We start from the raw sequence: 24,718 nt of genomic DNA, 5'->3' as shown, positions 1-24,718 counted from the left end.
ATATAATTTTATTAGTTTTGAAATTTGTACAAACCCATGAAATCATCATCACAATCATGATAATGAAAATATCTCCCATAAAAGTTTCTCTGGGCCCCTTTGAGTATTAGGTGGATTTTAGTATTTCCTGAGTAAAATTATTATTCCTTCATTGTAATTGCAAAGACCAAAAGGGTAATTCTGGATTAAACAGTCTGATATTTTGGTCTATAACTAAACGCATTTCACTGTCATTTAGTTAAAATGATGCTACTTTTGATACAGCATGATTCATTCAGTGCCTATTGCTTCAGTAATAAAATAAAGAATTCAGTATTTTCTCAGATATACAGAATGCTGGCTATAACTTGTTTTATTTCTTCATTTCTTTGCTCAGGGGTCACAGTTATTGATAAACCATTATGAGCCTAAAGGACATTTTTAGCGTATTTATACATGAGAAACAGACTTCAACAAGTATTTCTGAAGTGACTGAGAATCTAGCACTTCTCCACTTGCAGCTGCACTTTAAGTCTCCGCAGAAGATAAGATTGTCTGCCTTTATAGGCCTCAGATTCCGAAGATTATTTTTGGTAGAAGCACCATGTAGGCTTTTTCTGCAATGAGCAGCAGCTGACTGAATTTTAATAAGAAACTTGGACTGCAGTACCTACTCTGTAGTCTTTAGACTACAATTGCTTTCACAAAGACTAGTTATCAGCCTTGAATGATTATGAATTATTTTGTGAAGGAGGATAAAGTAATGTGTTGTTGTAAGATTAAATTTTATCTTTATTCCTTCTTCTGAAAATCTGTATACATGGGAACTGAAAATCTTTGAACAGGTATTAAATTCTATGTAAGTATATGAACTAGTTGAGGGATAAAACTGTTTGCTTTTATAAAATATCTTTGATTACATGAGTATAATAAATGGTGTGCATATAACTGTGTGTCTATATGCTTTCCTTTAAATATGTTTGAAAAGATGTTTGAAACTTGATTATACTATTTATAATTGGCACAGTACTTTGAATTATGCCAGTACTACATTGTAAAGAGTTGTATTTTTTGATATTTAACAATGCTTACTTAACACTTTAAAATGCCACTTCAGAGGAATGAACATGGTGTAACACACTTGAATATGTGTGATGCCAAACTTTTTAAAATAAATTGTAAATTATGCTTATTTATTATTTCCTTTGGTTTAATCTTGGTTATGTTTTGGTGTGTATTTTTAATTTTTTCTTAAAGTAACACTTGGCATGATCATTACTGCAGGTTTTTGATGAATATAATGAATGTATGGAATTCAACTGAATTTGCATGGTCTTAAGAATTTTTCCTGTGTGTATAAATTTAGCTGCTATTACAGAAGAGAGAACTTTCTGTGAGTATACATGTGCGTTGATCAGATAAAATTTTTCTGAGATTTTTAATTAATCTCACTTTAAAAATGACCAAAACATGTCTTTCTGGAATTATCTTTGAATAAAAGTTTGTATATTATTTGTTTTACATTATCCTTGATTTTTATCTATTTAGTTTGATATTAAGAAAGTTGCCTGTTCAGTTTTTCTGTTCTTTTTTAAAATTTTCATTTTCTAACTTCACAAATCAATATTTTTAATTTGCTGCCAAAGTAACTTCTAAGGCAGGCTTATTAAATCAATAACTGAAGTCACTGAACATTGTTCTCCAAGAAAAAGTTACCTCCTCCATCGAGGAAAATCTCCCAAGGATTGGTGAAATACAAAGAGTATATATAATCCTCTGTCCCTAATATGGACAGTACACAAGATAAAGATAACACAGATATCACGGGACCAAAAAGTAAGTCAAAGAAAAACATATCTCCTCTAAAGCAACTGAGAAATAAAATTGTGATTACAAAATAACAGGAATTGAGGAAATGGGAGTTGGGAGTAAGGACAGCTGAGATGCTGGACACAAGATGGGCAGAGAAGGGAAGGAGGAGGACAGGAGGTGACGGGATACGGTGGCTGTTCCTCAGGAGAGGCATTGAAAAGCATGAGCTGTTGCCAGAACCATTGGAGGAATTATACCTCTGATACAATTCCTATTTAATATAGACTATTCACACTTAAGGTAGAGCCATATTTATTTTATTTTTTATATAACAACACAAATTTTATTTCTCACAGTTTTTGGAAGCTGAGAATTTCAGGATCAAGGACCAGCAGATTCAGTGTCTAGTGAGAACCTGCTTCCTGTTTCATAGACTGCCTTTTCACTGCTTCACACGGCTGATGGGTCTCTCTGTGGTCACTTTCATAAGAGCACTAATCCCATTCATGGGATCCCACTTCCTCATACTGTTGCCTTGGGGATTATGCCTAAATTTGGGGAGACATTAACATTCAGTCAATTACAGAGGTGTTTGGAGTAGGAAGAGAGGAGTGCTTCACAGAACATATTCTAACCCCCAAAGGAACTTAATTACAACTGTTCCAAAGCTCCCTCACCTTTAAGCACACCTACACAGTCTGAACTAGAACCTAGCACAATTGACAAGAATGCAAAAATTCTCTCCTCTGTTACTGACCTGAGACCACAAGAAATAACCTGTTGATCAATTGTTTCAGATATTCACAAACCAATATCAAGTATGCCAAGACCCAGATCTTCATTTTCCACATAAAAATTTCAGTACCACTTAGATAATACTAAATAATTCAGCAGGTCAACTAATTATCTGAGGTTATATCTTTTTTTTGTTTTTTGCTTTTAAAACAGGTTTATTTTCTCCTTATAAAAGTAATACACACACCATAACTGGAAAATACAGGAAAGTAGAATTTGATCACTCATAATCCTTACCACCTCAACTACAGTACATTAAATTTTTCCTCTAATTTTTTTATTTGGGCCATTAAAAAAAATTACAATAGCTTTATTGAGATATAATTCACATACCATACAGTTCATCCATTTAAGGTGTACAGTTCAGTGGTTTTGGTGTATTCCAGAACTGCGACCACAGTTGATTTTAGAACATTTCATCATCCCTCCGAGAAACCCCATACTCCTCAGTGCTTACTCCCTATTTACCCCCAAACCAGCAGCCCTAGGTAACCGCTAATTTATTTTCAATTAACATGGAACCACATTTAATATTTTGTTGACTTTTCCACTGTATGTGGAAATGTGAAGAATGTAATCAGAAAATGAAAAACGCCTACGCTCACCTTATGAAAACATGAACTTCTCCTGTCGTGTGGCTCCAGGCATGTCCATTGATATCAGCAGACATGTTGAGGATCTGATGAACTTGGAGCCCTGCTAGCTGTTTGATAGGCACACTGAGAAAAGTGTCCGGTGTTATCTTTCCTGATCACTTCCAAAACATGAATGAATGTGCCATACAACTCTCCGTGAACCAAAGATGTAGCTAAAAAATTTAAGGTTTTCTTAAAATAGGATCCATTCAGGTACCAAAGTCTCAAATACTAAGCATGTCAAATACCTCTTTTTCTTTCAAGCTTTAATAGCTATAGGATAAAATAGTTTGCTAAGACTTGTCATTAGCTGGATTCTATGATTTCAGCAGCTACGAATATACCCCCTTGCCCTGCACCAGCCTGTGTCTTTCCAGTTTGAAACAGCTTAGGTTTGTTTTTGTTTTAAAGGTATTTAAAAGCATTCCTGACTTCTGTTACTGCACACAAAAAGAGGTCAGAAGTTAAAGCAAAGAGTTGTCTTAGACATCCTGGCAAGGAAACAGCACCGGATTTGAGCAGAGTTCAAGGCTAGATCCAAGTACCTGCATCATGAAGAAACTTGGCTGAAAGCAGTGGTGGAGAGGGTTATAGTGGGTAGTGTGTATGCTGCCAGGATACTTTCAGCTCTCATCTCATTGTTTATGAACTCTGGCCTATGATCCCTGCTGTTCATTATCATCCTTTATATTGAATAGATAACATGAGCACCCAGATATTTATCATCTCAACTTAATGTTTGTGTGAGACTTATTTTATTAGGTAAAAGGATAGTGTAATCTTACATAGAGATTTGCTAATAAGACTCTTACTTTACCTCCTACTGACCTGTATGGCTGCCACTGTCTCATTTTTGAGAGCAGTCTATAGGGAAGAACAGAGTCACACTTTGAATCAAGATTCTAAATTTCTAATCCTGGCTTCAGGACTCTTAAGGGAAAAACAAAGCCGTGTGACCTATTGGAAAGTACATGGGTACAGGAATCAGATAACTCCGACTCCACATTTCACTCTGTATCACCTGTTTATTGTAACTTGAAACACATTACTTAACCTCTGTCCCTTATTTTGTCTTCTGTAAAGTAACACTAGTATCTATGTCAAAAATTTATTGTGGAGTCTGAAAGATATGTATATTAATGTGTTCGAAATAGAGGACCCTCAGTAAATTACCTCTATGGTTGTTTCTGAACCTCCTATTTCTTCATTGTAGGGAAATAAGTGAGTTGAGCTGCCATATCTCTATTTCCTCTCAGCTCTCAATCTCCAAGACTTAAAGTAATTTGACCCCTCCCCATACATATACCTGCTCTGATTTAGAAAATGTATCTACTGTGGTAGGAGTCTAAGCCAGAAATAATCAGCAGCATTTACTGAGCACTTCTTGTATTCCAGATACGGCGCAAAGGGCCTTAGTACATGATCATATTTAATTGTCATAACACAATAATTGAAATGTAGGTACTATAATAGCTGTTTTACTGAAAATTAGGTAAGACTTTGAGAAGTATCTTATTCAGGAGTATACTGCTAAGTGACAAAGCCTGGTAAGTCTGACTCCACAGTGCATGCTTTTAACACTACTTGACAAAGGGCACGAGGTTTGGGCACAGGGAAAAGTGAGCGGCAGTGCAATTGTACCCACAACCCCAGTCAATGGTGGGGGGAGTGTGGAGCTGGACTGGCCTTGAGCAGTAGTCCTGAACTGGGGGGGAGGGGCTGGGCCTCGATACTCCAACTTCAACCAGCCTATCACTGGACTCAGGCTGGCCCAGAAAGGGGGTGTGGCCATGGGGATAGGTGACTCTTTGCTAACAATCAGCAACTGCACATGTACTTGAGTCCTGAAGCAGGGGACCAAGTTGGTGCAGCACAGTGTCCACCAGGACTCGCCTTCCCTATGCATAGGCCTCCTAAAAACAGGGCTCTGCTGATCACCTGAGGGACAGATCCCGTTTCTCTTCATTTGATGTGGCCGTTCTGTAGTGGAACTTTACAGAGAATGTGGCTTTTAGACACGGGGCAGTAAAAAGAGTGATTAGAGGTCACTGTACCTAAGGACAGACATCTCTCAAGAGAGAACTTCCTCAAGTAGATGGTACCTGGATTAAGGGGTAGCAGAGGAGATGGTTATTTCAGGCAGAAGAGCCAGTTTGACCATACTGGGAGAGGAACATTATTTTATTATACTGTAATTCTATATACAGCCCAAATGGTGTCCTTGTGCGAATTTTAAGAAGGCACTCTTGAAGTGAAAGTTTAAGTTCAGATCTATCACACCATCTGCACACTACTGTTATACCCTAGAATGCAGTATTTTAGAATTGAGAGAAGGCTGAGATGAGGCTAGAGCTGTAGACAAAATTAAAAGTATTCCAACCCCCTGCCCCCTCCCCTGGAGCTTGCTGTCCTATGCAGGGATGGCAACCTCCAGGGACAGGAGCAGCCACTGGTTGCTGTCAGATCACTTTCCAAACCTGAGATGGGCTTTCTCACCCGCCAGATGGGGGTAACAGTAACTCACTCTGGATTGTTGCAGCAGATAGGCTGTGTTTGAAATTCTCCATCTTTCATATTTAGGGGTTTATGATACTTGGGCTGGGGACCAGTGGTGAGATTCAAATAATTTAACAACCAGTTCTAGGCCCTAATGACCATTTTAAGTACTGAAAATATTTATACTGAAAGGTAGTTTTTTATTATTATTATTTGTACTTTTCTGAAGTCAGAAGCGGGGAGGCAGAGAGACTCCTGCATGCACCAAACCGGGATTCACCTGGCATGCCCACCAGGGGGCGATGCTTTGCCCATCTTGGGCGTTGGGAGCAACCGGAGCCATTCTGGTGCCTGAGGTGGAGGCCATGGAGCCATCCTTAGCACCTGGGCCAACTTTGCTTCAATGGAGCCTTGGCTGCGGGAGGGGAAGAGAGAGACAGAGAGGAAGGAGAGGGGGAAGGGTGGAGAAGCAGATGGGCGCTTCTCCTGTGTGCCCTCACTGGGATGGAACCTGGGACCTCTACACACCGGCGGACTCTACTGCTGAGCTAGGCCGCCAGGGCTGAAACGTAGTTTATTATTACATGCATTTAATACTTACATAAAAAAAAAAGGTACAGAAAACTAGATTGTTATGGTTTAAAATAGTAATGAAAAAATAATACCTGACAAAATACAATAAAATATCTGTTATTTAAGATATTTACATATTGCTTCTTGATTGGTGTCCTCACTTGCAACTCTTCACCTATGGACGGAATGAACATTACCACGAGTGCTTAGAATACGCTGTTGCACAGATGAACATTAAAAAGGAGTAAGGGGTGTAAATTTGTGGTTTCCACACCGGGCAACTCCCAGGTACCCACCTTGGAGAGAACTCTGATTACAAGTGCCATTTTTACAATGGGTTTGCGGAACAATATCGGTCCTGCCCAACCGGTGGGAACCCGCGAACCCCACCACTGCTGGAGCACAGGAGAATGACCTACATCCAGGGTAGACCAGAGGAAGGCTGTCTGTCTGCACGTAAACAAAGACCATCAGAACAGATTTTAAAACTCATACTATTATCTCCCCGGGTTTTGACCATGTATGTGCTCCCAGGTCTACATCTTAAAAGCACGGGCTGTATGTACCCTGGTACTCTTTTTTTTTTTCCCTCGATGGTGCTGGTGCCTGTGCCAGCCAAAGTCCAAGAAGAACCCAAGTTTCTCCAAGGCCACTGACTCCTCACGCACAGCGTAGAGGGATCCGTCCGCGCCCCGTCACGACATCACGCTCCATCTCGCTGCCCCGCCCCCAGGTGCGCTGCGGAACCAATCACTGACTGGTCGTCTCGGTCTCACTATCCTCACTCCATCCGGGGAGCCAATGGCTGGCACCGCCGGTGATTCGGTTGTGCAAGTCTCACGGCGCCACACAGACCAATCACAGAGCCGAGAAGGCGGGGCGGGAGCCCTCGTAAGCCAATAACAACAGAAGAAGCCGGCTTCATCTCCCTCGAGCCAAGAGAAGTGGGTTCCCAGGTCGCGTCACCTGGCTTAGTTTTTGTGTTACGGTGAGCGGTAGTCTCCGTCCGAGCGTCCCGGTGAAGGGGCCGGAGGACAGGTTCGTAGGTGAGGAAGGGGCAGCGTGCGGGCTTCGGCCCCGAGCTCCGCAGGATTGAGGGCGGCGGGGTTCAGGGGAGCGGGGTCGGGCGTGGATGTGCGCTCGGGGCCGGATGGGGGCACCCTTACCCAGCGTGAGGACGGCGAGCGGCGGGAGGGAAAAGGCTGTGCATTCTTTAGTGATGGGACTGGGTCCGGGCTTGTTTCTTGTCTTTTAAATTTACAGCCATCTGGACGCTGGACGTATTGGACGATAGTTACAGCACAGGATGATAGAGTGATGAAAGTTTTACAAAAGAGGAGCGTTACAGGGGAGATCAGATCTATTGTGTATGTGCGGTGGGGGTAGTGGTGTTGGGAGGGGCGTCTAAGGGGAGGCTTCTGAAGGATGGGTAGGAGTTAGAGGAGGACAGGGCCGGCAAGGGGATGCTGTGTCCGCGGGCAGAGACTAGGCAGCAGGTGTTTAAATCAGGTTGTCCGTGGAGGAGAAAAACAGAAGAAAATTCACTGCTTTGCCTTCCCCCCCTCTTTATTTTCTACTTTTTGCTTTTGTTCAATTGGCAGCAATTTGCCCATTTCCCTCCCTTGTGTATGGAGAGTCAAGTCCTGAATCTTCATTAAACCAGGTGTATCTCCATTGAGAGTTGGAAGGCTACCAAGTTAGCAGAGGTAGGAGAGACTGAAAACATTCCTTAAAGATGTCTAAGGAGAAAGTGCAGTTCACAAAATTAGGTATTAAAGGAGGTAGGGAGTATTTGGGCAGGATTGTGAGGAGCAGTTGGTGAACTTTTGGGCATGTTGAGTTTTATGTGCTTCTGAACTAATTGGAGCTAGCCAGTAGATAATTAGAACCCGGAGTTTAGGGGAGAGGGCTGGAAATACAGATTGTGAACATTAAACAGATTTTAAAAACAGGAAATAGTTAAGAACACCCAAGGTAATCTGGAATTGCCAGATTACTAGAAAAAAAGTAAAGACAGCATCATTGGCAAACTCTAGCTTCAACTGTGAGGTCTTTATTTCTTAATAGCTTTACCACAGACATACTAAATTAGAGAGTACTGTATCCTTTCTCATGTCCTGGTTGAGTCTTTAGATCTGAAGTCCCCTCTACTCACAACATCCTTGTATTCCTCCCACCACACCCTACTTTACTCTCTTTTAATCTGGTTTTCTCCCATCATGTTCCAGGTCCAGTTTAGATAGTTTCTTTCTCTAGGATTTCTTTCTGGTCCTCTTTGTTCTCAAAGCACTCTGTTTCCAACCCTTTATTGTTCTCATTACATACTTTTTTGATAGTCTGGTTGCTTCTTTGTATTCCTTCTGGATTTTATGTTTTTTGAAGTCGGGTGAGGGCAGAAGCTAGCTAGCATGGTGGCTGCAGCTGGTAGCACAGATTAGGTCAAGAGTGAATTCATGTGAGGTACAGGAACCAAAGAAGGAAAGTATTTCAAGGAGAGAAGTATCAAATCTTTCAGATTGGCTAAGTAAAATAAATGCAAAAGAATGTTTGTTGGATTTGGCAGTTAGGAAGTCCTTAGTGATTTTAGTAAGAGTAAATTCAGTGTGGTGATGAGAATAGAAAGCTGAGTGTAGTTACTGGAGAGTAAATAGAAAATATGAAAAGGTATAGAATACTTTTTCCGGAGTCTTGGGCAAACTGTAGGAATTGTTCTTCTCTTACTATAATATTTATTGTGTGCGTTAGTATTTATGATTAAAGTATAGCATAATGGCTGAGAGCATAGACTTCCCCCTTAGCATTTTTGTAACTTGGGAAAGTTGTGTGCTCTTTCTAAACCTGAGTTTTTCATTTAGAAAATGGGGATAATAAAAGTACCTACCTTGCCTGACCAGGCAGTGGCGCAGTGGATAGAGCGTCAGACTGTGATATGGAGGACCCAGGTTCGAGACCTGGAGGTCACCAGCTTGAGCGCAGGCTCATCTGGCTTAAGCAAAAAGCTCACCAGCTTGGACCCAAGGTCGCTGGCTCGAGCAAGGGGTTGCTTGGTCTGCTGTAGCCCCACGGTCAAGGCACATGTGAAAAAGCAATCAATGAACAACTAAGGTGTTGCAACGAAAAACTGATGATTGATGATTCTCATCTCTCTCCGTTTCTATCTGTCTGTCCCTATCTATCCCTCTCTCTGACTCTCCCTCTGTCCCTGTAAAAAAATAAAAATAAATAAAAAAATAATAAAAAAATAGAAGAACCTATGTTGGTTGAGGTTATGAAATGTATATTTTTAAAAAGTACCTATCTCGTGAAAGTGTGGTAAGGACTAAAGTCTATAGCAGAGAGAGCATGTAGCACACTTAGAATCCAGTTCCTGGCACATAGAAAATGCTCAATAGTTGTTAGCTTCTTAGAATTCTGTGTGTCAGGTCCTGTGTTAAATGCTTCATATACATTTTTTCTTGGACTCATTGGAAAAACTGTTGTTAACTCTTTTTATCTTTTTCAGTATTACTGAGGTATAATTGACAGATAAAACTATAAGATATTTAAAGTGTACATAGTGGTGATTTGACATTGGGAAAAGATTCCCACTATCTAGTGCAGGAGTCGGGAACCTTTTTGGCTGAGAGAGCCATGAATGCCACATATTTTAAAATGTAATTCCATGAGAACCATACAACGACCCGTGTACATTACGCATTATCCAATAAAAATTTGGTGTTTTCCTGGAGGACAGCTGTGATTGGCTCCAGCCACCCGCAACCATGAACATGAGCGGTAGGAAATGAATGGATTGTAATACATAAGAATGTTTTATATTTTTAACGTTATTATTTTTGTTATTAAAGATGTGTCTGCAAGCCAGATGCAGCTATCAAAAGAGCCACATCTGGCTCGTGAGCCATAGGTTCCCGACCCCTGATCTAGTTACTATTGTTCTTTATATTTTGCAGATGATAAAAACTGAAGTTCCGAGAAGTTAAATAACTTGCTCAAGGTCACACAGCTGGTAAGTGGTTTTGGTTTAACATTATCAAATTTGTTAATGATCTCATGAAAGGTGAGGATAGGGATAACTTACTTTGTAATTTAGAAAATCTTTGAAGATCGTGTGAATGGGAAGGTAGATTGCAGGTAGTTGAGTGAGTTGTGTGGGTGCGAGTTAAGCAGTCAGGCTTTATATTGATCTCTTAGAGAAAGAAGTTGGTTGGTTCAAAGAAAGAGAAATGGGACAGTGGCTTGGGGGGCAGGTGATAGAGGTTAGAAAAGCTTTCTTCCGGAGGGGAAGACTTGACTTATGTTTTTAAACTTGAGGGAGGATAGACTCAGTGAAGAGGGAAAGAAGAGGTAAGAAAAGTAAAGTGAATAATGGACAGTTGTCAATGAGGTAAGGTAAGAACACAGGCCTACTCAGTCTTAGAGACGAGCATGAGTAGTGAGTGAAGAGACATTTTGAGGATGCACAGATGTAACACCTTACGTAGTCTCCATGGTGTGACTCATTTGAGAATTAGTCAGACAAAAGAATAAGGATGCAAAGCAAATTTAGACCTGAGGAAGTTGGCTAAGCTGCCCAATATTACTCTCTATGAGGAATGGTTTAACAGGTAAATTGAAGTAGGGGAAGCATTGCTTTTGAGGCTTCAAATACTTGTTTTTTGAGTGGTCAATCCATTGTAATTCATAGATCAGAAGCAGCAGCGAACATTTTTAGGAGAGATTCTTCATAAGTTTCTGTATTTTCTGATTTGGTATCTTATACTCATTTATTATATAGGTAAAACATGCTCATGAAAAAAATTGTAAGAAGGTATAACATAAGTAAAATTTTCTCCTCTCATTCATAACAACCCCTCACTGTGTGTGCATATGGGCGTGCACACAGACCCCCTTACCTCTTGATCCCTTTTCCTAAACACCTCTCTAAATTGTTTCCTGTGTATCCTTCCGTGCATTTTCTCCCTCTGTGTGTGTGTGTGTGTGTGTATGTGTGTGTGTATCTGTATGGGTGTCTGTGTAATTTTCTGTGGAAGGACTTAGAATTTATTAACTCATTTCTTGTGATTTTCTGTTTACTTTTATATTTCTTCTTCTTTGTTTTCTAATTAGTTGATTGTTTCTAATCATTGTTTTGTAATCAGTGCTTTCTTCTTAGTCTTGATGTATCTGTCTTTGTACACTTACTTCAGTGAGAAAATTACTGGGTCAAAAGGCATATTTATTTTGAATTGTGATAGATACTGTGATTTTTTTTCCCCTTGAAGAAGTACTAATTTCTTCCTCACCCCGACCCACCCCCCTTCTCCACCCCCCTTTCTGCCCCATCAACAATGTATGACGATACCTGTTTCTCCAAACTGTTATCCTTACTAATATTGGGTGGAACATAAAGACTTGTTTTAGGGTGTGTTTTATTAATGAGTCAAATTGAACTGCTTATTTGTTTAGTGAGCATTTGCATTTATTTTTCTGTGAATCAAGTATGACTGGCCTTTGTCATTCTACTGTTGGGTTTTTAGGCTTTTCCCACAGCACACTTTGTAGTCCTCTGTCATAAGTATTAGAAATATTTTTCCAGTTTTTCATTTAATTTTTGACTTTATTTTTAATTATTTTTTCCATCCCCAGTCAGAAGTATTTAATTTTTATGTAGTCATATTTGGCAGGCTCTTTCTTTGCAAGTTTTTTTTGTGTTAAGAGACACTTTTAAACTTCATTATTGCTCATTGAAATGATAAGTTTTTCCTTGGAGACCACACTGAAAAGTCTCTTAAGGATAGCATGAAATTCTTTATCCACTGTTCTCTTTGATCCTGCTCTTGAAAGTTAACATGTGGCTTTAAAATTAGAATCTACAAATGGATGCAGTGATAATACCCAGTAAATTTTTTTAACTACATGTTTAAGACTTGAGATATTGGTGCTCCTTCAGTAATTTTTATTTTTAAAATGATCAAAGATGTATTTTAAAACTATTTCTTTGTTTAGCTTGCATTCTTGCCTATTTATTTATGTACTTATTTATGTTTACAGAACTATAAAGCCCTGTTCAGAGATTTGAAAAATGGCAACAAACGAGAGTGTCAGCATCTTTAGTTCCGCATCCTTGGCTGTGGAGTATGTAGATTCACTTTTACCCGAGAATCCTCTGCAAGAACCACTTAAGAATGCCTGGAACTATATGTTGGACAATTATACAAAGTTTCAGATTGCAACATGGGGATCTCTGATAGTTCACGAGGCCATTTATTTCTTGTTCTCTCTACCTGGATTTTTGTTTCAGTTTATACCTTACATGAAAAAGTACAAAATTCAAAAGGTGAGTATGATGGACTCTCAATGGAATATTATCATTAGTGTTGTATATTTTTAGAGTAATTGTTACTTTGTTTTGAGAGACTTTGTGTAAGGGCTGTCAACAGAAATATAATTAAGCCACATATGTAACTTTAAATTTTCTAGTAGAATACATAAAAAGGTTAAAAGAAATAGGAAAATTAATTTTATAATATATTTTACTTAACACAGTAAATCTTCACTGTTACCATTTCAACAAGTAATCAGAATTGAAGTACTTAATCAGAATTAAAAAGTACTTAATGAGAGCCAGACCAGTGGTAGTGCAGTAGTAGTGTCAACCTGGGATGCTAAGGACCCAGGTTCAAAACCCCAAGGTCCGCTGGCCTGAGCACAGGCTCACTAGCTTGAGCGTGGGGTCACCTGCTTGAGCATGATCATTGACATGATCCTGTGGTTGTTAGCTTGAGCCTCAAGGCACATATGAGAAAGCAATCAATGAACAACTAAGGTGCTGGATCGAAGAATTGATGCTTTCCATCTCCCTTCCTGTCTGTTTCTCTCTTTCCTTTTCTCACTTAAGAAAACAAAAACAAACGTCTTTAATGAGGCATTTTATGTTATTTTCATCATGTCTTTAAAATCCAGTGTGTATTTTACACTAATTTTAGCCCATCTCAATTTAGATTAGCCATATTTACAGTATTCAGTAGTCACTTGCTGCTAGTTGCTACAGTATTGGATAGCACACTCTTTGATCATTATTGATAATGTTTCAAGAATAATTTGTTAAGTTTGCTTTAAGTAGATGTGATGTTTCTCTAATTTGGGTTTGTAAGTTTAATTTTTAAACTAATTGGAAAGGAAAGTTATGGGGTTTTGTGGGTACTATTATTGTAGTTCAGTTCAGCTCCTGACGATGCTCCTTTTTCCTAGGTGTTTTTTTCAGAGCACTAAATGTTCTTTGACAGCCCACTATGCATGACAAAGTATAGAGGTTTGTGCAGTGCCTCTTAGTTTGAACATAGGGAAAATAGTGACCTCTACTAGGAGTTTGATAGCTCCCAGGAAAGAATCTGGACTAGCTTATTTGAGAGAGAGGATTTATCGCAGCTGGTGCAGCCGTGGTGGTTTCTAATGCTTACTGTTTACTATTCTAAAAGTCATGCCAAACCAAGCTCGAGTACACACAGCCTTGGCAGAAAGTAGACATCTTGAGTGTTCATCTATGGAGACTAATTTGCACTAAGTCTCTGGCGTGTGGCAGTCAGGACACACTTCCTCTCTCACAATCTCGGCTCTCTCCCAGTGAGCCTCCCTTGAAGCCAGGACTGATCTTCTCTGGGGATAGTGCACAGAGGGTCAGGTGCCTTGGACTTCCAAGCCAAAGGAGGGAAAGACAAAGGGGAAAGGGGGAGGGAATAAAAGAATGAGGCCCAAAAGAGAGTATCCTGTTACCCTAAATTAAGGACACAAGTTCTAAAATGCTTTGCATAAAAGGCACTGCCTTGAAAGGGACAATTCCGTTTGGGTGTCTTAAATTCTCATACGTGTTTGGGTTGATTTAGGCTGCCCTGTGTCACCCACTGATTTGCTTATATGGCTGATTCATTGTATAGTTGGCCAGACCAGAGTATTCTTGTCCTCTGCCCTCTGTGGTCAAATCATTGGTCAGAGGTGTTAAGCTTTTCAAAGAGAGGGGGATCTTTTTTTAAGTCAGTGTTGTATGAGTGGTTTGAAAATAAAGTATAGTATCATGAAGGACAAGCAGTCATCTACATAGTTACTGTGAAAGAAAGGACAAGCAGTCATTTACATAGTTACTGCTAAAGAAAGGACAAGCAATCACCTACATAGTTACTGCGAAAGAAAGGACAAGCAATCACCTACATAGTTACTGCGAAAGAAAGGACAAGCAATCACCTACATAGTTACTGCGAAAGAAAGGACAAGCAATCACCTACATAGTTACTGCGAAAGAAAGGACAAGCAGTCATTTACATAGTTACTGCGAAAGAAAGGACAAGCAATCACCTACATAGTTACTGCGAAAGAAAGGACAAGCAATCACCTACATAGTTACTGCGAAAGAAAGGACAAGCAGTCACCTACATAGTTACTGCGAAAGAAAGGACAAGCAGTCATTTACATAGTTACTGCGAAAGAAAGGACAAGCAATCACCTACATAGTTACTGCGAAAGAAAGGACAAGCAATCACCTACATAGTTACTGCGAAAGAAAGGACAAGCAATTACCTACATAGTTACTTGTAGTTATTTATAAACAGATTAAAGGGCTGGGTAGTGTGGTTTCAAGACTATCCACTGCATGTCTTCCTTTGAGTTTTACAACCTATTAAAGGTTTTGCTTTGAACTTGTTGATACAAAAATAAATTGTAATGGTAAATCAGTACAAGTTTTTATAATATATAGGGATTTAAAAACAAGTAAAGAAGTCACTGCAAGTAATTACAGGTTTATGAATTTTGAAGGCAGATACCCTGCAACATTGTGGGTACAGGCAGAAGTTGCTGTTGGTGATGAGATAGCACTAAAGACTGTCTGCTTTCAAAGAGAGTAGAGAGTGCACAGTTAATGCACATGCATACTGATGGGGGAAATTTATAGGCATAAGCTAGTAATAAAGTAGACATTGTAGGTACCATTTCATTTTACAAGGTCTCAATAATTCTTTAGGAATTTTCCTTAAAGGTGTATCTCTATCTAGCTATCATCTATCAAAAACATTTTTTCTCAAGTCTATGGCCTAATAATGGTATTCCTTCATATGAGGATGCAGTTATATATAAAAGTAAAATGGTAAACTTGGCTGTTACTCTAGGTATGAGTTTTGATTAACATCTTTTAAACTAATTTGTGTACACTTAAAACAGTATAGCATGTGACTTTATTAATTATAGCTGACTAATTTTTGTGTTAATTTCTGCGCTTCATAGGAATCAGATTCTAGCAAGGATATTGAAAGTGTGTTAAACGTAGTCTCTGTGGGAAGCCATGCCGTTGCTGGCCCAAGCCAGAATCTCATTTATTTTGTCCCTAATCACAGACTGAAAGTTTTGGAGGATTAGAGTGATAATGCTCAAAATAGAAATAGAAAGATAGGCCCTGGCTGGTTGGCTCAGTGGTAGAGCGTTGGCCTGGCGTGTGGAAGTGTCCGGTTCGATTCCTGGTCAGGGCACACAGAAGAAGTGCCCATCTGCTTCTCCACCCTTCCCCCTCTCCTTCCTCTCTGTCTCTTCGCCTCCTGCAGCCAAGGCTCCATTGGAGCAAAGTTGGCCTGGGCGCTGAGGATGGCTCCAATTGCAGCAGAGCAATGCCCCAGAGGGGCCAAGCACCACCTGCTAGTGGGCATGCAGGTGGATCCTGGTTGGGCACATGGCGGAGTCTGTCTCGCTGCCTCCCTGCTTCTCACTTCAGAAAAATACAAAAAAGAAAAGATAGTTATAAATTATTTGATTTCCCCATTTTATGTGTTAGTGGTATCCCTGTTATCAGAGACTGCCTGTCTTTGGATTGATTCTATTTAATGCTTTTCCTTTTTTTTTTTTTTTTTTTTTTTTTTTTGGTTTAGTAAGATTACTCTTATTAAAGAATTTAAGGAACAGCACTGGAGGCCTAGATCTTAGTCCCAGTTCTGCTACTAACTGTGATTCTGCGTAAGGTAGTGAACCTCTTTGGGCTTCTGTTGTGGTAGTTCCCATACTTGAGATAGTGTGGTTCAGTTGAAGAAATTTCATCAGATTTCTAAATTTTTTTTTAATTACTTCTTTTTATTTTTATTTTTTTATTTTATTTATTCATTTTAGAGAGGAGAGAGAGACAGAGAGAGAGAAGGGAGGGAGGAGCTGGAAGCATCAACTCCCATATGTGCCTTGACCAGGCAAGGCCAGGGTTTCGAACCGGCGACCTCAGCATTTCCAGGTCGACACTTTATCCACTGCACCACCACAGGTCAGGCCAGATTTCTAAATTTTTAAGTAAGAACATTTAACAAAAAGCAATAATTATTTATTTATTATCACCATCTTTTTATAAAACCCAAAACATTTTTTCTTATATAAGGATAGCACTTTAAATTGAGTAAGTTTAGCTTTTTTAAATATGGCTTGCTAAGCTAGTTGGTATTCTGATGCAGTGTAAATGAACATTTAACTACCTTCATCTATCTCACTTTGCTCATTTTGACTTTAGTCTCTGAACTGTGGGTACTAGCTCTCTGTTCTTTGGGAACCACCAGACACATCTCTGAAGTTCTTCAGCTCAGAGAGTTTATAATTCTGTTATTGTATATGGACAAAAATGCACTAATTTCTAGGAATAAATACTGCAAAATATTTGGGAGCATTGATTTACCTGTGTAATGAAGGCCTCCAATGCTGCTGAGACAACTGCTTCAAGAGTTGGAGATCCAGCTTGTAATCTTCACTAACACATTTCTTCTCTGACATTTCTGATAAAAGAAATGAATGACCTCTGGGCAGCAAGACTGGAGAGCTATTCATTCTGTGGTGCTTCTTTGGTTTGAGATCTTATGTTTGTGTTTTGCCGGGGTTTTTTTCTGTTAACGATTTCTTCTAAATTCATGATGGTAGTTGTCAAGAATTTAGAAGGGGAGAATGTTGTGATTCCTGGGCCTTAGTTACTGTAACATGGTAATGAATATAGAATTCACAAAGCAGAATTAAGTAACATAGAATTAAGGTCTCATTAAACATCAGTAAAAAATTAGGGACTTCTGAATATCCGGCTAACCTACTGATAACAGAATAATACTAAGTATTTGTGCTTTTTCTCCATAGGATAAAACAGAAACATTGGAAAACCAATGGAAATGCTTTAAAGTACTTCTCTTTAATCACTTTTGTATCCAGCTTCCTTTGATTTGTGGAACTTACTATTTTACAGAGTATTTCAATATTCCTTATGGTTGGGAAAGAATGCCAAGATGGTATGTAGATTAAATCAGTCATGATTTGCTAAGCACTTAAAATATCCTTAATGTTTATCTTTTTCCTTCATTTGATTAATGTATATTTGTTCTAAACTTTGGAAGTAAATAAAATGTAGAGATGTAAACCATAGGATAAATTTAAAATGGTCCAATTTTTAGGTCTTTCTCTATTTTAGTGTAATACTTTATATTAGAAAACAATGAGAGACTCATTTGTGAGGTTTATAAAAATTGTGTCTATTTAGATACAAATATATATTTTCTAAGCATAGGTATTTGTATTCAATAATATTTGTATTCAACTATGTGTTCCTGACTTAAATACAAACATCAATATATACATATGTACCTTATAATATATAATATTCAACATATAGAAGAGTTTCTGTATATGTGTTTATTTGTGAACAGAATATTTTCTGTCCATTGCACTTACATTTAACCTTTGGCAGAAAAAAGTGATTTTACTATTATTAATCTTTTTATTTTTGTATTTTTCCAAAGTGAGAAGGGGGGGCAGACAGACAGACTCCTGCATGTGCCCCAACCAGGATCCACTCGGCATGCCCCCCAGGGGGCAGTGCTCGGCTCATTTGGGCTGTTGCCCTGCTGCAATCGGAGCCATTCTAGCGCCTGAGATAGAGGCCATGGAGCCATCCTCAGTGCCCGGGCTAGCTTTGCTCCCATGGAGCCTTGGCTGCAGGGGGGGGGGGGAGGGGGAGCGAGATAGAAAGAAGAGGGGGAAGGTTGGAGAAGCAGATGGGCGCTTCTCCTGAGTGCCCTAGCCTGGAATCAAACCCGGGACTTTCACACATTGGCCAACGCTCTACCACTGACTATTATTAATCTTAATTCAAGTTTTTCATCAATATTATTCTTTTTTTAGAGGTTTTAAATTTTGTTTCTTAACTCTGATTTTATACCTATGAGTGAATCAAAGAAAAAAAAAGTTGGAATTGATATAGTGGTCAATATATTCAACTTTTCTTCTGGGTGGTACCATATGACCACCTTGTATCTAGCAGTGTTGAGATACTTGGTTTTTTATGTAATGTCTCAAGCAGTGATCCCAAGTAAAAGTCTAGACTGCGTTTTATACTCACGACAGTATTTTCCTCTTAAAGGTACATGCTCTTGGCAAGATGCTTTGGTTGTGCGGTGATAGAGGATACCTGGCACTATTTCCTACATAGGCTCTTACACCACAGAAAAATATATAAATATATTCACAAAGTTCATCATGAGTTTCAGGTAAGTTAGAATTCTATTTCTTTTTTCTTTTTTCTTTTTTTTTTTTTTTTCATTTTTCTGAAGCTGGAAACGGGGAGAGACAGTCAGACAGACTCCCGCATGCGCCCGACCGGGATCCACCCGGCACGCCCACCATGGGGCGACGCTCTGCCCACCAGGGGGTGATGCTCTGCCCATCCTGGGTGTCGCCATATTGCGACCAGAGCCACTCTAGCGCCTGGGGCAGAGGCCACAGAGCCATCCCCAGCGCCCGGGCCATCTTTGCTCCAATGGAGCCTTGGCTGCGGGAGGGGAAGAGAGAGACAGAGAGGAAAGCGCGGCGGAGGGGTGGAGAAGCAAATGGGCGCTTCTCCTGTGTGCCCTGGCCGGGAATCGAACCCGGGTCCTCCGCACGCTAGGCCGACGCTCTACCGCTGAGCCAACCGGCCAGGGCCCTATTTCTTTTTTCTATTAGAGGCAGAATGTCAATTTTAATCTCCAGGGCATTTAAAATAATTGGTGATACTTACTTCTTTTTCCTTTGGTATGATTATTAAGAACATTTCTTACACACCTACGCACACATAGCTAGTTCTAAAGATTTTCTTTTGTATCTTAATTTTGAGGCAAATTGAGACCTGAAAGAAAAATATTACATGAAATAGTTCAGACTCTCATCTTTGTGGCTAGAGCACTATCCTGACAGAGTTGATTACTGGCAGTTTGATAGAAACTATAGTGGTTTTAACGTTGTTTAAATGGAACTTTCAAACCAATAAACCTTTAGTCCTTAAACTTCTACAACAGTTATCAACTTAGTTTTAACATTTCCACCACATTGCTGACTCCCACAAAAGTACTGATTTAAAAAAAATTATTTTTAATTATAGTTTACATTTAATATTATTTTGTATTAGTTTTTGGTATACTGAGCAGTGGTTAGACAATCACATACTTCACAAAGTGTCCTCCCTGATGTTTCCAGTGCCCAGCTGGTACCATATCATTAGTACAGTGTGATTGGGTATATTCCCTATGCTGTGCTTCATAACGCCATGGCTATTCTGTAACTACCAGTCTGTACTTCTCAGTCCCTTCATTTTTTTCACCCAGTTTCCTAACCCCCTCCCCTCTGGCAACTAGCAGTTTGTTCTCTGTATTTATGAGTCTTAGAAACTTTTTATCAGACTGCTTTTGATGTAGATTTGTCAGATTGGTTCTATGTTCTTCATTGATCCTGATTACATGGGATTCTAAATCAAGCATCCCTTCCCTAGCAGAACAAATTCAGATGTATAAACCAAAATTCGAGTTCAAGTCAATTCAGTGCCTTTATCTTAAACTATCAAAGACATTAAGATATTTTTAAGGACATCCTTATTTGACCTTTTGATGTTTGGTAGGAACTAAAAGATATTTTTTACTGAGAATTACTTTTAATGTTTACATCTGTATGGTTAAATATATTGTCATTACATATAGAAATACAATTTTATAAAACTAGATTCATAAATAAGTTAGAATATCTATGTATTATGGTTCTCCAGAAAAAAAAGAAAGAGTAAGGGATACACATACACACACACAAATTTATTTTAAGGAATTGGGTCATATGATTGTGGGGGCTGGCAAGTCTGAAGGTTGGAAACTGAGGTCAAGTTGATGTTATCAAGTTGGGTCTGGCTTCTACAGGGCAGGAGGCTGGAAATTCAGGCATGGCTTCTATGTTGCAGTCTTGAGAATGCCTTCTCAAACGTTAGTCTTTGCTTTCAAGGCCTTCAACTATTGGATGAAGCCTAGTGGCATATTGAAGGGTAATCTCCTTTTCTCAGAGTGTACTGATTTAAATGTTAGCCACATCTGAAAAAACAAAGAATACTTTCACAGCAATATCCAGACTGATTGCCCAAGCCACTGGGCAGTATAGCCTGGCCAAGCTGATGCATAAAATTAACCATCACAATGTATTAAGGAATTCTTACTATTTATTTTAGGCTCCATTTGGAATGGAAGCTGAATATGCACACCCCCTGGAAACCCTAATTCTTGGAACTGGATTTTTCATTGGAATCGTGCTTTTATGTGATCATGTAGTTCTTCTCTGGGCGTGGGTGACCATTCGTTTGATGGAAACTATTGATGTCCACAGGTGAGTTATAGTTTCTGTTCTGGTATGAGGTATCTTAAAATTTATTGTCATGATCATAAGATTATCTTTATATCTAAATAAACTAACAGGAAAAGTTAATCTTGCTATTTTTGAGAAATCAAGAGAGCATAATTGTTGCATAAAAGTTCAAATAACAGGTATTTTTATATACCTGTCTATGGCTGTTATTTTTACAGGGAGAATAAGTTATTTTGGTTAAATGAAATAAAATTTTAATAGGTACCTCAAAACTGCCTTCCAGAAGGGTCCCTGTTTACATTCCCAGCAGAAATATGGAAGAATGTTTTCCCTCCCCCAACAAGCCCCACACCTGGGTAGTACAGTCTTGTTCATCTTTGTCAGTAAGCGGGTGCAGTTTTCAGTGCTGGATCCGTGTGCATTTCTCCAGGGACCTAGGGAGGCCCTGCGTCGCTTTGTGTGCTAATGGACCAGTGGTATTTTTTCTTTTTTAAATGACCTTTTTATGTTCTTTGCCCATTTTTCTGTTAGATGTTGTCTCAAAAGCTATTGGTTTGTGTAAGCTTTGTTTGTTACATATTCTAATTCTTTGTTAAATATTCTGGATATTTTCTCTTCGTTTGTCATTTGAATTTTAACTCTTGATGGTTCTTTTTTAGTACTGAAGTTTTTAATTTTCCTGTAGTAAAATCAGTCATTTATATGGCTCTTGGGTTTCATACCTTGCTTAGGTCTTCCCGAAACACTGTTCAAATGAAACTATTTGTGGACTTTATTCTTAAAGACCTGGTTCAATACCATAATTCAGGAAGAGCAATTCCTTTACCCTTCTGTAATGAAGCTAAGCCTAACTTTTACTTGAAAAAGACATTGAATCATTTAGTCCTCACAGAATAAGATTATCTCTGGTCTCACTGCCCAGCACTGATGAAATCACTACTTGAAATATTTACGAGCCCTGGACAGATAGCTTGGTTGGTTGGAGCATCGTCTCAAAGCACAGAGGTTGCCAATTTGATCCCCAGCCAAGGCACATACAGGAACAGATAGATGTTCCTGTATCTCTTTCTCTTAAAAAAAAAAATCAATAAAGTAACATTAAAAATAAAAGAAATATTTATGCATATTTTACCTGCTTCTTTTCTGTTGATTGGAAGATATTTTGTGGTAAATTACTTATATGTAATCCCTTCTAAAATGCCTAACGGCCTAAGTTTTCATTATTTTAAAATTATATGTCCATTGCATTTTGACTTGGAACTTTTACTATACCTGTGAAAGCAGAATATTAAATTCTAAGAATTATTTTTAAAGCACTTAAGTAGCTAGATAATGCTTCTGATTCTAGGCAGAGAATATTCTCCTGTAGATAAATTCTAAGTGATGTTTCTTTCATTCTTTTTTTCCTTTGATTATTCTTTTCTCCCTCTTTCCCTCTCAGCTTTCTAAAGGGAGGGAGAGCTGGAGGTGATTCCCACTGGTATAATTCTGATTATAGCTACCGTATTTCCCCATGTATAAGATGCACACTTTCGAAAATTTGGGGTCTAAAACTGGGTGTGTCTCATACAGTGGTTGTAGATATTTCTACTTGCATTTCCCACTTTCTCGCATTTGTTTTTGCGCTCATTGTTGAAAACAAGCTAATGGATGGGAGTTTTGACAGTGATGAGGAGTTGTATGAATTTTATGATGACTAAAACTTGAATTTAATAACTTTATGTAATTTTTTTTTCTTCAAATTTTGGGCCCCCAAATTAAGATGCCTCTTATACATCGGAGCGTCTTATACCTGAGGAAATACAGTATATGTTAGAAATAGTGGAGGATACTCTAAATGGTATTCTTTTAAACATCATATGTTTTCCTCCAACTACAGAAAGCACACTGTTATTTTAATTAATTCTAGTACATTTAATTCTGACTTGTCATTGATTAAAGTAAAAGAAATTGCACCACAGTGATTCTCAGATCTAACCTTCCTAATGTTTGATACAAATTTCATCTAACTTTTCCTCCAAGACATATGGCATTATATAGGCTTTAGAGGCTGTGGCGAGAAAGCGCCTCTAAAACAGAAGAGGAAAATAATTCATGCAAACTCCATTCATTACTATAACCCCTCTTTCTTCCCCTGATAGTATAATATATAATTTCCATAGACCTTTTAAAAGTTTTTTTAATTTCTTAACGTGTTTTTTGGAATATGCACCATTTTCTGTAAAGTTTTTGTCTTTAGTCAGTATATACTGCTCACAAAAATTAGGGGATATTTTATCACTTCATTCATTTTGAAATATCCCCTAATTTTTGTGAGCAGTACATTAGAAATAAAGTGACTTAGGTAAAGTGGAATGTTTGAAATTAGTTGACAAACATATGACTGTCAGTGAAAATGCAAATTATTCCTTCATAACCTTTTGTTCTTTTTCTTTCAGTGGTTATTATATTCCTCTCAACCCTTTAAACCTCATCCCTTTCTATGCTGGTTCTCGGCATCACGATTTTCACCACATGAACTTCGTTGGAAACTATGCTTCAACATTTACGTGGTGGGATAGACTTTTTGGAACAGACTCTCAGTTTATTGCCTATACTGAAAAGATGAAGACTGAGAAAAAAAATGAATGAATATTTATGAAAGTCTTCCTGAAGAGACACATTTTCCTGAATTAAAACTAGTAGCTAACATTGCATCTGGGGAACAGCAATAAATGGATCTTGTCTGCTGAGTGATTAAAAAAATATAACAACCTTTCTCTTCCTAGTGGGAATGTTTTCAGCTTTCCATTCAAGTTTTGTATGTGTAGAAATAAGACAGGACATTTTGAAGGCCATGTAGCTAACCTTGCAGAAAGGTTTTAAGTAATGGAAGTATTAATCTATATCTTTTCCCCCAGTAACACCATAAGCCTGAAGTTGAAATTGGTCTTTAAATCTTTTAAATATATTGTTACCATTTTAAAAACTCTTAATAAGTGGATGTTAGCTTCATATTGAACTTTAAACATTTTTTAGAGTTCGCGTAAAGATCAAAATATCATAGATTGAATGACATCAATTAATACAGTGAACGAGGCTGTAAAATCAGGACCAGCCAGCACCAGGAATTTCTAATCTTGTCTGGAGCTGACCGGTTTGGGGTGGTTTTTTTTGAGAAGTTCTTTGGATTCCCATGTACTACTGGCATCTATAAATTAGGGTTTTTCTAAATTGATGTAAGTGGAATATTTTAGTCTAAAGGTTTTCATGTTTCTTGAAATTTTCTTAAAATGAAGCTTTATTTCTGCTATTTACCCCTTAATTTTTGAGAATCAAGTTTTTATTACACTTAACATTGTATCTTAAAACTTTGTGAACTGACTTGTGTTTGCACTTTGAGCTATTAAAATAAATGTGGTGTTTGTTGTGTTTTTTTTTTTTGTCTGATTACCTGATTTCCAGTTTTGAACATCAGCTATCACCTTTTATTTGTATAAGAAGAGCACAGGAATTGTTAAATGATTTTGTTTTGTAATAAAAGAAATAATTTTTTGTAAGTGCTTCATTGGCTAAACTTTTTTACAGTTTCAGTGTGTGTCTATCAGGCCGCCTGTGGTGGGAATTGTGTTGACCTATATTGGTGGAGGGTATTGAAGCAGCTCTTCCCTCTGCTTAGAAAAGGTATGGAAGAATAGTGCTAAATCTGTTAGGGCTTACTTATTCTCAAATATCAAGATTCTAGTTCAAATTGGAATTGATAGTTCTAACTTAGTATATGTGGGTAGTACTGAATTGTTTTAAAATATGGAGCCATTTTCTGA

General features: G+C 38.4%; 2 protein-coding genes and 1 long non-coding RNA gene across 8 annotated transcripts in view; 2 read left to right on the top strand and 1 right to left on the bottom strand.

The window, feature by feature from the left end:
- Nucleotides 1–1,493, top strand: part of KLHL2 (kelch like family member 2) — a 110,269-nt gene extending 108,776 nt beyond the window's left edge. For all 3 annotated transcript variants that reach the window (XM_066386999.1, XM_066387009.1, XM_066387019.1), the window contains one exon: nt 377–1,493. In XM_066386999.1, coding sequence (XP_066243096.1) covers nt 377–405 — 29 coding nt within the window. In that variant the 3' untranslated portion in view covers nt 406–1,493. The remainder of the gene's footprint in view (nt 1–376) is intronic.
- Nucleotides 1,494–2,215: 722 nt separating this feature from the next.
- Nucleotides 2,216–6,868, bottom strand: LOC136389147 (uncharacterized). The gene is made up of 4 exons (XR_010748277.1): nt 6,587–6,868; nt 6,425–6,465; nt 3,192–3,394; nt 2,216–2,339 (listed from the first exon to the last, which is right to left on the bottom strand). It is a non-coding gene; the product is annotated as an uncharacterized lncRNA (long non-coding RNA).
- Nucleotides 6,869–7,210: 342 nt separating this feature from the next.
- Nucleotides 7,211–24,458, top strand: MSMO1 (methylsterol monooxygenase 1). 4 transcript variants are annotated; one of them, XM_066386964.1, is made up of 7 exons: nt 7,211–7,336; nt 10,241–10,296; nt 12,321–12,606; nt 17,406–17,554; nt 18,682–18,808; nt 20,782–20,936; nt 23,354–24,458. In XM_066386964.1, the coding sequence occupies exons 3-7, from the start codon at nt 12,352–12,354 to the stop codon at nt 23,544–23,546; spliced, it is 879 nt and encodes a 292-aa protein (XP_066243061.1). In that variant the 5' UTR covers nt 7,211–7,336; nt 10,241–10,296; nt 12,321–12,351; the 3' UTR covers nt 23,547–24,458. The 4 variants fall into 4 exon arrangements, with proteins under 4 accessions (XP_066243061.1, XP_066243069.1, XP_066243084.1 ...); XM_066386972.1 differs by having other exon boundaries at nt 7,215–7,328; XM_066386987.1 differs by lacking the exon at nt 7,211–7,336 and adding an exon at nt 7,575–7,657.
- The last annotated feature ends 260 nt before the right edge of the window (nt 24,459–24,718 follow it).

Source organism: Saccopteryx leptura, chromosome 1 (genome assembly GCF_036850995.1).
Source record: "Saccopteryx leptura isolate mSacLep1 chromosome 1, mSacLep1_pri_phased_curated, whole genome shotgun sequence".
In the NCBI taxonomy this organism is placed as follows: Eukaryota; Metazoa; Chordata; class Mammalia; order Chiroptera; family Emballonuridae; genus Saccopteryx; species Saccopteryx leptura.
Note: the sequence above shows the minus strand (reverse complement) of the source record. Positions and strands in the feature narration are given on the sequence as shown.